Source organism: Anopheles gambiae, chromosome 2, assembly GCF_943734735.2.
Source record: "Anopheles gambiae chromosome 2, idAnoGambNW_F1_1, whole genome shotgun sequence".
In the NCBI taxonomy this organism is placed as follows: Eukaryota; Metazoa; Arthropoda; class Insecta; order Diptera; family Culicidae; genus Anopheles; species Anopheles gambiae.
In genome coordinates, this window is record NC_064601.1 from 105,988,463 (window position 1) to 106,000,179 (window position 11,717).

The following is an 11,717-nucleotide window of genomic DNA, read 5'->3' on the forward strand; positions in this document are numbered from 1 at the left end:
ATTTTAAATTATGCAATCAACTACAAACATGTTTTTGCTTCTCGTTGCTAATGCTTTTTGTTTATAAATATGAAATGTACTACACTTTGGCGACGATAGTTCGATCTACCTTAAATTTTGAGATAGTAAAAACGATCCAAGTAAAAACGATACTAAAAATGATCGGTCGTAGAATGCAGCCACAATGACATCTGATTTCTGGCGTAAGCAACTGAAGTACCTCTAAACCTTCGGAAGCAAAGTATACTATTTCATTGTCGGAATAGGCTCAAGTAAGCTACTCAAGTAGCAGCTTTAAAGCACCTGTTAATAGGGTCTTAAGATTATTTGCCCCACCACGTCATAATCCAACTTTTAAACATCGATCTTTGAAATGTCATGGAATATCTTATCTATGACTAAAATGTGTCGTACAGCTCCTCATTTTGATATTGATTGAACACATAAGTGGACCAAGCTATGGTAATATATTGCGTTTTGTGATGTGTCTCTTTACCGTCGTGTGAGTAACAGCATAATGTATGGCTGTTGTTGTTTTTTCGGTGTTCCTTTCCACGAAGATTTTATAAATTCTCCAGTTGCTGGTTCATGGCTTAAATTACCACAAGTTGATATTTTTTAATTGCTTCAATATCCATTCTTTTTCGCAGTTGCATCTTGCATCAAGCATCTCAACAATTGACACCAAAATATGTTAAGTTTAGCAAAAACTGAGTTTATTTACAGTACTAAATCCCTTTTCCTTTACACCAAACATTGAAGAAGTTCCACACTTACGCATACAGTACCAAACACTTTGAGGTACAACGTTTCTCGTGCACGCCAGTAAAACTATAAGCGCCTGGTACTATGCAATGCACACTACTGTGGCCGTGGTGAATTCAACAGAACACCACTTCAAACCACGTGACTGCAAATCCGTTACGAATCGTTGGCCATCGTTGTGCGAATCCAATCGTGGTAGTAGGAGACGCGCGCAAACCCATCCGGATATCCGAGCCCGCACGGAACGCCAAAGTTCACCACTCCGACCAACTTTCCCTCGTACACTAACGGACCACCGGAGTCACCCTTGAAGGAGAATTGATGTTGGGTTTCAAATGATTTGAAACAAAAGTTATCTCTCGTAAATTACTCACATTGCAGGCGCCCTCGCCAGACCGGCTCAGCGTGCAAAGGTGCCCCACGTCGACATGTTCGGGATAAAGGCTCTTGGCCTTGCAGTCTTCGTTCGTGAGCGTCACCACGTTCAGGCTCTGTAGCAGTGTTGGCACACTTCCGCCAGCACTGGTGCGTCCCCAGCCGGTCAACCGTACGGTAACGTTTGCCGGGACAACCTGTTCCGAGTATTCGATGCTTTGCACTATCTCCGAAAACTGTACCTCCTCCTTCAGACGTATCAAACCGATATCGTTGCGGAACTCGGGACTAGCGTAGTTGTGGTGGAACAATTTGTCCGGTTTGTATAGCTGGCCGCCCTCCTTCAAACTGTTTGTACCGACAAGCACTTGAATGTTGGTCGGTTCATGACTGTAAATCAAATTTGATTGTGATTATTGTATACCAGTGTGTTTTGGAGGATGAACGTACCCAACAATACAGTGTGCTGCCGTCAGTACCCAACGGCTGTTCAGCAGAGAACCGCCACAGTTATGACCGTGACCGGGTATCTGCAGCGACACTTGATAGGGTGCTGATCCATTTTTCGCCACCTCTCCTCCAACTACTCGGTAGCCGTCGTCTAGCACCAGTTTCGGTAGTTTAGCTGCACTCACTACCAAACATGCCGACACAAGAATGAACGCTTTCCTTAGCATGATGCTATTTGACGATTCTCGGGAAGGAAAAACACACTAATGGTCTTGTGGGACGACTGATGCTCTCGTTTTGCTCCTTCGTTTATATACTGCTGATATGTTATCATCAGCTGTATTCTCAAGTAGATTTTCTACACAGCGCTGATAGTTTACAGCTAGAAAGGTAGAACCATCGACAAGTGCAACGTGTTTTGAAGAAGCTCATCGCTGGAATGTTGTCTCGTATTTTGATCATTCAAATCCGATTGTACGTGTATCGGCTGTACTAATTATGGCAATAGCCGTTTCAGGCAAGGAAAATCCGTTGGCAGCCCAGCAAGACAAGCACTTGAGCTTTAAGTAGCACCTCACGCGATATTCCATGCTTATCAATAATTGTATAAATATAGAAATTGTAGTCGTGTGCCGACATTAGTGATCAGTCAAACATTTGTGAAATCTTAGAAAAAGAGAGATATTAGTTCTATAAAATCGTTTTATGTTGTATATTATGTCCACACATACGATGTGAACCTTTCCGATTTGTGTATTACTTTGATTGACATTGATTTCTTTTCAGACGATCAATTTACCAGACATCTGTTTGTTGATTCGGTTGATCCCCTCACTTCAAACCAATTATTAAATCCGGGCCGCTCTGCACTGCACTATGGGCCAAGACCACCACACAGATCAATGGCGTTGAACCTATTCAAACGCGATGGGTTATTATTATTTGTTGTGTACATTTTTCTCAATTAAAGGAAAAGCAAAATGATCATATTTTCATAAAATTATTCTTTTTTATAGAATAATATATTAATAATATATTATAGATATATTTTTCTTTAAAGTAGTTGTTTTTTCTACGTCAACTTTAAACCACAACATACGAGTTTATTCGGTCTTTTTGGGTTTTTTGAAGTCAACAAATTGTTGAATAATTACAACCACTTCATGTCAATAACTGTGCCGTTTTGCCAGCCAGTGATCTACCGGTGATCCTCAAATCTTAGGACGATTGCGTATGCGATGTTTTTTTAATGTCCCTCAATCTCCTATGCAACAGTGACACTGATAAAAAATGTCTGACGATTAAGAAACCGTCACCTTATCACTGCAAGCCGAAATACCATTCCGTGTCAGTTTCTCATTAATCTCCTTAATCTATTAGACCGTGCCGCACCTCACCGGTAAGAGGTAAGAGACTTTTGGACCATGTCTATATCTACTTTGCTTACTTCGCAGATAAAAAAATGTATCTGCTCTAATTATTCCGAGAAACGCGATGAACTGATTGTAACGTATATCTAGCTCCTTGAAAATTCCTTGAAAATTAGGTAACATTTCAAAAACTTATCTTAACAATTCGTATCATAACATTGCCTTGGAAAAAAATCCGTTTCCTAAAGTATGCGCAACTGATTTGCTAAAGTTGCTTTACTGCTCATGGTATCGCGTATGCTGTCGAAGGGTTTGTAACATTAACTACCACGCCGCCTGTTTCCGGTATGGGAGGTGTACCAGCTCCTGCACCGTTGAAGGTAGATATGAACACGTTGACCAGCGTTACCATAAACACACCCGCCACGGAAAGATTGTTCATGTGCGAGGCTGCCTTTATCTCACTTCTGTTCTTCATGTTGTATCTGTTTTCACACAAAAAGGCAACGCTCAGAACTGACAGCAACATCTCTCACACCACACTAGAACTTACCTATTCACGTACAGCATCGATAGGCCAACGACTACCTGCATCACGAGACTGACGATGATCAGCATCAGACTGGTCATGTAGTATGGATGCTTGTCCCCCAGATCGATTACGTACCGCAGCTGATTCGTGTTTGCCGACAGCAGGGCAATGTCCATCATGTTCTGGGCGAACGATTTCTTCTGCACGAAGCTGCTCAGCTCTGCATTAATCTAAGGGGGCAGTAAAGACATACTTGTGAGCTCGTGCACGACTGTCGACAGCACAAAGTGTTGCATTGTTTACTTGTTTGTTGGTGGGTTCACGCTGGTCCGACTCTTCTGGAATGGAATTATATCATCAAAACATTGCAACATTGAAATGCCCGATAACGCACTTACCACTTTTCTGCAGTTGAAGTTGTCCCTTTTCCTGGTCACATATCTCCGGGGCAGGGTATGGTTTCTGAAGAAGAGCATCGTTTGATTGATATGAAAAGCAAATAGCAAAACAAACAAAAAATACTGATCATGCATTACACTTTCTTGGTACAGCATTAAGCTGGTGTAGGCCTTATTGCTTCTAGCGCATGGATAGCTTGGTTCGTCATTTTCCGATTCCACTACACTGTTGAAATCGTTGTCGTCGCTGTCGTGATCGTTCCCAGGAGGGCCCGTTCTTGGGCCTGGTCTAAAGCTCACCAGCTCAGACATCTTCAGGGCACTATTCACTCTACAGCTGAAAAGACACGACTGAGGCACGACGAACAGGTTTTGATAAAAACGGTCCAAAACTGAACGGTATATTTGATACGACGCTTTCTCCTTATCGAAAAGATTGTGTGCACACAACTGGACTGATAAAAGCAGATTTAAATCAATGCCAATGGGACGTCACACGAGAGTGGCTGATATGGAAATCTAAATGAGAAACAGAGTTTGAGTAACTCATTGTGGAGAGTAAATTAAACAAACAAAAAAAAAAAGAACGATAGACTTGAACTTAAACAACTCTATCACATATTGAAGAGTTTAAAAAAAAATTATTCAAATTAGTCGTAATTGGATAAATTTCTTGAATAAAAAATGAATTTCTAACGTCATCTCTAGATTTAAATTAACAATAATAATTATAATATATTTCCATAATTTTATGACAAATTTTCCATAATTTTATATTTTAATATTTCGCATTCATTAGCTTATCTCAACTACACTGCAATAGATCACTTTGAATTGTTAGCCATCGTTGTGCGAACCCAATCATGATAGTACGAGACACGGGCAAAACCGTCCGGATATCCTAAAGCACAGGGAACGCCAAAGTTCACCACTCCGACCAGCTTTCCCTCGTACACCAGTGGGCCACCAGAGTCACCCTGGGAAAATAAAATCTTTAGTATAGACAAATACATATCAGTTAATATTATATAAAATCACTTACATTGCACGCTCCCTCGCCTGTTTTAGTCAGTGTGCAAAGATGTCCAACATCCGTATAGCCTGGATCGCCTCCCTTCTTATTGCAATCCTCGTTGGACAGCGTTACAACGTTCAGGCTCTGGAGTAGCGTTGGTGATGGTCCGTTTGCACTAGTATGACCCCAGCCCGTCAGCCGTACCGTCGCATTGGCCGGAACCGCCTTTTCCGAGTACTCCACGCTCTGCACAAGCTCCGAGAACCGTACCGGTTGCTCTAGTCGCACCAAACCAATGTCATTATGGAACCGGGGAAGATTGTAACGGCTGTGGTACAGCAGCTTGTCAACCTTCAGAAGTTCGCCTCCCTCCTTGAGACTGTTTGTGCCGACGAGTACCATCAAATCACTGGGCTCATAGCTGTCGGGATAGAACATATCATCGTGAGCACTTGAACATCCAAGACACTTTCTTCTACGGTAAAGGCAACACATACCCGACCAGACAGTGTGCTGCCGTTAGTACCCATCGATTGTTAAGCAGCGATCCTCCACAGTTGTGACCCCAGCCGGGAACCTGCAGCGATACCTGGTACGGGGCCGAACCGTTCTTCGCTACCTCTCCACCAACTACTCGGTTGACGTAGTTGTCATCCAGCACCAGTTTTGTCACCTTGGCTGCACTTACTACCAGGAGTACCGAGACAACAGCAAAGACCTTTCGTAGCATGATGCTATTGGGAGAATTGGTTCTGTTTGGTACACCGTCGGTGAACGGTTACACTTTTATACCACACATCCACCCTTTATCTGCTTGGAGTAGTTTCATTAGGTTAATCTTCTAACCTTCTGCGATGATCCTGCACGCAAGCTTAATGATAGGCCGCAGCGAAACCTCAAGAGTGCATACAGATGTAAGATAGTAAAACTTTATGGCCAAGATCACAACAAACGCATCTTTGTCCCTGTGGGGAGATTAGATGCACTCATCGTTATATAATTGCAACGCAGTAAATACAATAAATTTCTTGTGACCGATACATTTGCTTCGTCGAGGAAATGACGTATGATGCTTTTGTGCTACTTCGGTTAACATCAAATGCTACCACAACATCATTATCGATAATCGAACACGATTAGACCCCGTGTAAACCCCTGTCTGGACGATGTCAAGAGTGCTCCAAACCGAAGCGATTGAAAGTGAATCCGTAAAGCTAGAACGTGCATCAGGAAGTGACACACAGTATCGCAATGAGCGCCAAGTTCACATCCGATCAGCTTTGATCGCCCACTTGATTATTCTCCAAGCTTTTGTTTTGTTCGTCTATGCAGTTGGAGCCATTGGAGGGAATTTCCCAGTCGCGGTTCCAATTGTCGTGTGCCCTTAGAAAGCTCTATGGTAGAGTACACCATAAACCTGGCTAATAAAGTGAGACATAATACAGATTAAATTATACTTAAGGTTTAAACGCAAAGTGTACTCGAGGGCAACAAGGACTTGATAAAAAAAATAATAAGGAAGGTATTACAGCGAAAGATTTCTCTTCCATCACGGTCAGGAGCCACAGGGATGATTCGTTCGGGATCCCTTATAATCCGGGATCAGGGAATGTTTATGATTTGTGTTGTTGTGCGGAAACAACAAAGAAATGTGTTCTATTCTTAGAGTGAAGTTTACAAGCATACTTTGACGTCCCACCGATTGGATCTCGTTTGAAAGCGACGAAGAAAAGTCTGAGACAAATTTATGGTATATCTTGATAACAACTGTCTTTAATTATGGGACATTTATTCTTGCGGTGTGTCCGATGATCGAATACATTTAACCAAACGGATAACATGCTGGACTTCTTCTTCTTTGGCTCAACAACCGTTGCCGGTCAAGGCCTGCCTGTACCACTTGTGGGCTTGGCTTTCAGTGACTAATTGATTTCCCCCCATAGCAGGATAGACAGTCCTACGTATGGCGGCACGGTCTATTTGGGGATTGAACCCATGACTGGCATGTTGTTAAGTCGTACGAGTTGACGACTGTACTACGAGACCGGCTGCTGGACTTCATCGGTGGGATATGGTCATCGGTGGGATATGTTCACAGAATCGATTCTTTGGACCGCAGAGCGCTTAGCTTAGGTTATGTAATACGCAGATGATCACCCAAACCAGTTGATAGACCTATAATTACTGATATCAAATGATGTTACAATCATATTGGTCAATATTGGCATGCTACGTGGTCATTTTTCCATAAAATGAAGACTGTTCGTCTTTCAGTGGACCACATACATTGCATAACTTTTATCACATTTATGCATGGTGTTCCAAGATTTTAAAAGATATCGGCCTGATTTTTTGCAGTGACATAGCTAAAAAGTGCCCTCAACGATGTGTGATTTTTTTTTTCGATATTTGGTCTAGAGAACTGTACAGTGTTACGAGCCGAGCCTCTCCGGCAGGCCACGCGAAGGATTGGCCCTCAGCAAGAGTCGCAGGGTCGTAGCGGAGGAGAAACAAACAGCACTTGTGGACAGAGTCTTTGGCACTTTGCCTACTAACCAGTCCTTCCCGCTAGTTGCTTCTAATCCAAAGGTTGTGAAGCCTATGCAGACGGAAGGGGGTGTTTGGCTTGGAAATCCAGGGACTCTGTCCTATTTCGGATTATATTATTATTATTAACGGATAAGGATAAACAATGGTTAGTAGCATCAAATTGGTGAAGAAAGAAATTTATAATCGCGTGCGCAACAGTACGGGGTGCCGCAAAGTCAGGTAATAAGGGAAAGTATGAGATGTCCGACTTTATGTGGCCGCTACTGTATGTGTATTTCGTACCAATCGTATCGATTTCTTACTAATACATATGGGCAGACAGTTTCTTGCTCGCTAGCTTAGGTTATGAAACGAGCTCAAGTGTTCTTTGCATCAGATTTGTTTTCACTTGATCGTACAACATGATCGGATGACTTCCATGGTTACAATCCGCACTGGATGTATAAATATATAATTTAACCGTTCTCGTTGCGCTGTGATGTCGAGGACGCACACGATCTCAAGTTCTGAAAAATCATGTATCTAAGCCAGTGCGTTGATTAAATATACTACCAGCATGTCTCCCGTCAAAAAAAAAGATTGATTGATAAACCACAAGAACTAGAATACACTGAAAGGTGCAATTTTTGCAGAACCATAAAACTGTTTGTTTAACAGTTTGTTTATTTTTGGTCATTTCATTCTTTACTTCACTTCCTGACTTAGACAGTTGCAGGCTGCATCGTCGAATAAAAACAATACGCAGACAACGACTTCCTATGTTCCTGCCAGAGATCGAAATATCATAAGATATTATGTAAAACCTCTGGTTTGCGTTCGATTTCAGGATGATACAGGACCCAATCATGAGTTGTTACTCACAGTAAATAGAAAATAATCCATTTTTAGGTTCTAACCCTCGAACAAATGAGTTGTTTATTCATCTTTAGTGCACGAATTCTAATAGATTCAGCCACATCCCATTACGAGTTGTTAGCCATCGTTGTGCGAACCCACTCATGGTAGTAGGAGACACGTGCGAACCCATCCGGGAATCCGCGACCGCACGGAACGCCAAAGTTCACCACACCGACCAGCTTTCCCTCGTACACCAGTGGGCCACCGGAATCACCCTGTAAAACATCAAAGCTACTGCTTAACACTGTCGAATTTGCACACCAAAAATACGATCACTTACATTGCACGCTCCCTCGCCAGCCTTAGTTAGTGTGCAAACGTGTCCCAGGTCGACATTCTCCGGATTGCCCATCTTTGCCTTACAGTCTTCATTCGACAGCGTTACAACGTTCAGGCTCTGGAGTAGCGTGGGAACATTCCCATTAGTGCTGGTACGACCCCAGCCCGTCAATCGCACCGTCGCATTGACCGGTACCGCCTTCTCCAGGTACTCCACGCTCTGCACAAGCTCCGAGAACTGTACCGGTTGCTCCAGCCGCATCAATCCGATGTCATTGTGGAACTGGGGACGATTGTAACGGCTGTGGTACAGCAGCTTGTCAACCTTCAGAAGTTCGCCTCCCTCCTTGAGACTGTTTGTGCCGACGAGTACCATCAAATCACTGGGCTCATAGCTGTCGGGATAGAACATATCATCGTGAGCACTTGAACATCCAAGACACTTTCTTCTACGGTAAAGGCAACACATACCCGACCAGACAGTGTGCTGCCGTTAGTACCCATCGATTGTTAAGCAGCGATCCTCCACAGTTGTGACCCCAGCCGGGAACCTGCAGCGATACCTGGTACGGGGCCGAACCGTTCTTCGCTACCTCTCCTCCAACCACTCGGTTGACGTAGTGGTCGTCCAGCACCAGTTTTGTCACCTTGGCTGCACTTACTACCAGGAGTACCGAGACAACAGCAAAGACCTTACGTAGCATGATGCTAGTTGATGAGAATTCAAAGATGACGAAATAACTATTCCTGCTGGTAGAGCTACCGATTTGTCATTGGTGCTCTGTCTGGAAACTGTTGCGCTTTTATACAACGAACCAGTCGTTTTTCTTTTATCAATCTCGAGTAGTTACACTAGTGTTATGGCAGCGAAAAGATTATCCTGAACGGCCGGTTCAAGTGCATTAAATGGCTCAAGTTTATTGTTAAATGGCCAAGGAAATGAAACGTCGACTATCTAACGCGATTATTACAACGCACAAACACAATACAGTTGCTAGAAAGTTGTTCGCGCTCGTAAGATGGATGAAAGCGAATTAGAGCTGTTTACTGAATAGTAAAATGTACTGTATTTTACTGAATAGTAAAATTGATAAAGATACTGTACAATATTTCTCAATCCCATGACTAAAACAACAACATTAACGAACTGACACAAATTAAGCGTAAAAAAGGTAAAAACGATTGAAATATTCCAAGTTTATTTTTATAAATTCAAATTAACAGAAAACAGATCAAAGGTCAAAGATTTCAACGAATATACCTTGAATATAATTCAAAATGGGATTATCTAGTCTTGGGATCAATCTAGTCAAAATGCGATTATATTAACGAGGTTAATAAAGCCATTAATTACTTATCATTCTTGCTTTAATATGGCCGACAAAGAAATGTTACTGCTGTCATCATAAAATGATGACTCGAAACGAATGTAGCGAACTTGTTGCTCAAGGAAACTAACACTTGGATGGGAAGTAAAATAAGAGTAATTGTATGTTCTTGTTGAAACGGTTGACCATGTTTTGCCATCGGATGACACCGATAGACTTTCGGTTTTGGAGTAGGAATAATATGAGTTTGTTGGATCATTCAGATTAAGATGAATGTAGTTAATAAAGCATCGTTTCCCAAGGTCAAAACAAACGTAACCATTCTTTGTCCATTCCACTTTAGCGTTTGCGGCCACGTCTTTACCCGGCACTGGAGATATAACGAGTATAATAAGCTTTTTAATATCTTACTAATACAATTTACAAGAGTTCTTTAAACTTACGTGAGATAGCTCGATATGGATGAACTTCTTGTTCTTTGGGTGTATCGTCTTGAGTGCATATTATATCCAGTAGCTGATCGGAATTTACAACGCCAGTAGGTCGCACGGTTAAAATTAGATTCTTCCTTGGTATTGCTGCATAGCGTATTTTATCATAAATAACCTTCTTCTTTTCTCCTATTTCGCTATTACTCGTACACCACTTGTGAATGGCTTGAAACAAATCGATCTCTTCAATGTTTAAGCTATCACGATCGAGTACACTGCTAACCATTTCGTACGATAAATTGCAGAAGGATTCTAGTTTCATGATGCTCCGCGTATTTTCATCAATAAATTCATAACATTTATCCATTAAATCCTTTAAATCAAGCAGACGCGCCTCGTCCGCAATGGTACACACATTCTCCACAGTCAACACTCCATACAGGTAGTCTGAGATGGCTTTCACGAAGGCAGTGATGCCATATTGGTGGACTAATCCGAGTAAAGTCAGTATATCGTCCACCTCCATGTCCTTCAATTCCAAGGAGCCGGTGTAGATGTACCGGAGCAGATGCTTGAAGGCGGTTGACGATACATCAAGCGTTATTTCGGTCTGCTTACTCTCCTCCAGACCACCGTACAGAAGCGCCCGGAAGTACTCACACCGTACTGCTAGGATGGCGCGGTGCGCTGAAATGCGCTCGTTTTGTACGACGAATGTTACATCGGAATATTCATCCGATGTGCATAATTCTGCCAGGCTCACTAAAACCTGATCCGAATGATCGATCATACTGGCGCTAACAATTCTGAAGTACGTGGTAGAATGAACTTGATATCTGGAATGTTATGGAATAAGAGGATGAGAGACTCGACACCATTTGGTGATTACTGGCTTTTTGTGCTCACAAAGAAATTACGAAGTTATGGCTGAACACGCACTACCACGAAATCTGTTTCATTCGAAGCGGGAAACAGCGATTGTCAAATTGACGGCTCGAGCCGATCCCAACCCAATTGACATTTTCGAGCACGAATAATCGGGAATTCGAGCAAATTCCCTTAAACTGGAGCCTTAAACTTCCCTTAAACTGCACCAGTTTAAGGGAATTAAGAAAAAGGCCTTTAAAATCAACTGAGATGCGGCTTTTTCGTTGTTTTCTTCTAGATTCGTTCGAAAATGATGTTTCCTATCGTTATAATTGGTCAAGTAGCCATTTTATACTTAAATAATAATGATTTTTTATAATATAACGTCACACAAAATTAGCTTTTGTTTTTCATCAAAAATCTAAGCTATGTGTGTAAAATGAACTCGACGGCATCGTCA

The 11,717-nt window shown here is 42.2% G+C and overlaps 3 protein-coding genes across 4 annotated transcripts; all 3 read right to left on the minus strand.

Annotated features, from left to right (window-relative positions):
- Positions 1-694: 694 nt before the first annotated feature.
- LOC1270350 (transmembrane protease serine 9) lies at positions 695-9,399 on the minus strand. Its single transcript, XM_309036.5, has 11 exons — positions 9,103-9,399; positions 8,633-9,026; positions 8,421-8,567; positions 5,403-5,683; positions 4,933-5,326; positions 4,718-4,867; positions 3,514-3,722; positions 3,325-3,445; positions 1,591-1,853; positions 1,140-1,530; positions 695-1,071 (listed from the first exon to the last, which is right to left on the minus strand). The coding sequence occupies exons 1-11, from the start codon at positions 9,333-9,335 to the stop codon at positions 922-924; spliced, it is 2,733 nt and encodes a 910-aa protein (XP_309036.2). The 5' UTR covers positions 9,336-9,399; the 3' UTR covers positions 695-921.
- On the minus strand, positions 2,580-4,713 carry LOC1270349 (ninjurin-B). Of its 2 annotated transcripts, none has more exons than XM_061648830.1 (5): positions 4,029-4,713; positions 3,891-3,954; positions 3,796-3,827; positions 3,514-3,722; positions 2,580-3,445 (listed from the first exon to the last, which is right to left on the minus strand). In XM_061648830.1, the coding sequence occupies exons 1-5, from the start codon at positions 4,200-4,202 to the stop codon at positions 3,244-3,246; spliced, it is 681 nt and encodes a 226-aa protein (XP_061504814.1). In that variant the 5' UTR covers positions 4,203-4,713; the 3' UTR covers positions 2,580-3,243. The 2 variants fall into 2 exon arrangements, with proteins under 2 accessions (XP_061504814.1, XP_061504813.1); XM_061648829.1 differs by having other exon boundaries at positions 3,796-3,830.
- Positions 9,226-11,394, minus strand: LOC133391936 (BTB/POZ domain-containing protein 9-like). The gene is made up of 3 exons (XM_061648828.1): positions 11,297-11,394; positions 10,403-11,226; positions 9,226-10,329 (listed from the first exon to the last, which is right to left on the minus strand). Exons 2-3 carry the CDS (start codon positions 11,178-11,180, stop codon positions 9,989-9,991), a joined length of 1,119 nt encoding a protein of 372 aa, XP_061504812.1. The 5' UTR covers positions 11,181-11,226; positions 11,297-11,394; the 3' UTR covers positions 9,226-9,988.
- Between the last annotated feature and the right edge of the window lie 323 nt (positions 11,395-11,717).

Excerpts from the sequence above, each read along its gene's own strand:
- LOC1270349 (XM_061648829.1), bottom strand. The coding sequence starts at position 4,202 with ATGTCTGAGCTGGTGAGCTTTAGACCAGGCCCAAGAACGGGCCCTCCT. Across the intron at positions 3,955-4,028 it reads TAATGCTGTACCAAGAAAGT|AAACCATACCCTGCCCCGGA; the intron begins GTAATGCATGAT and ends GCTCTTCTTCAG. Across the intron at positions 3,723-3,795 it reads GTGAACCCACCAACAAACAA|ATTAATGCAGAGCTGAGCAG; the intron begins GTAAACAATGCA and ends CTGCCCCCTTAG.
- LOC1270350 (XM_309036.5), bottom strand. The coding sequence starts at position 9,335 with ATGCTACGTAAGGTCTTTGCTGTTGTCTCGGTACTCCTGGTAGTAAGT. Across the intron at positions 1,854-3,324 it reads CTACCTTCAACGGTGCAGGA|TGTGTTTTTCCTTCCCGAGA; the intron begins GCTGGTACACCT and ends CAAGACCATTAG. Across the intron at positions 1,531-1,590 it reads GCAGCACACTGTATTGTTGG|TCATGAACCGACCAACATTC; the intron begins GTACGTTCATCC and ends TTTGATTTACAG.
- LOC133391936 (XM_061648828.1), bottom strand. The coding sequence starts at position 11,180 with ATGATCGATCATTCGGATCAGGTTTTAGTGAGCCTGGCAGAATTATGC. Across the intron at positions 10,330-10,402 it reads TCCATATCGAGCTATCTCAC|TGCCGGGTAAAGACGTGGCC; the intron begins GTAAGTTTAAAG and ends TTATATCTCCAG.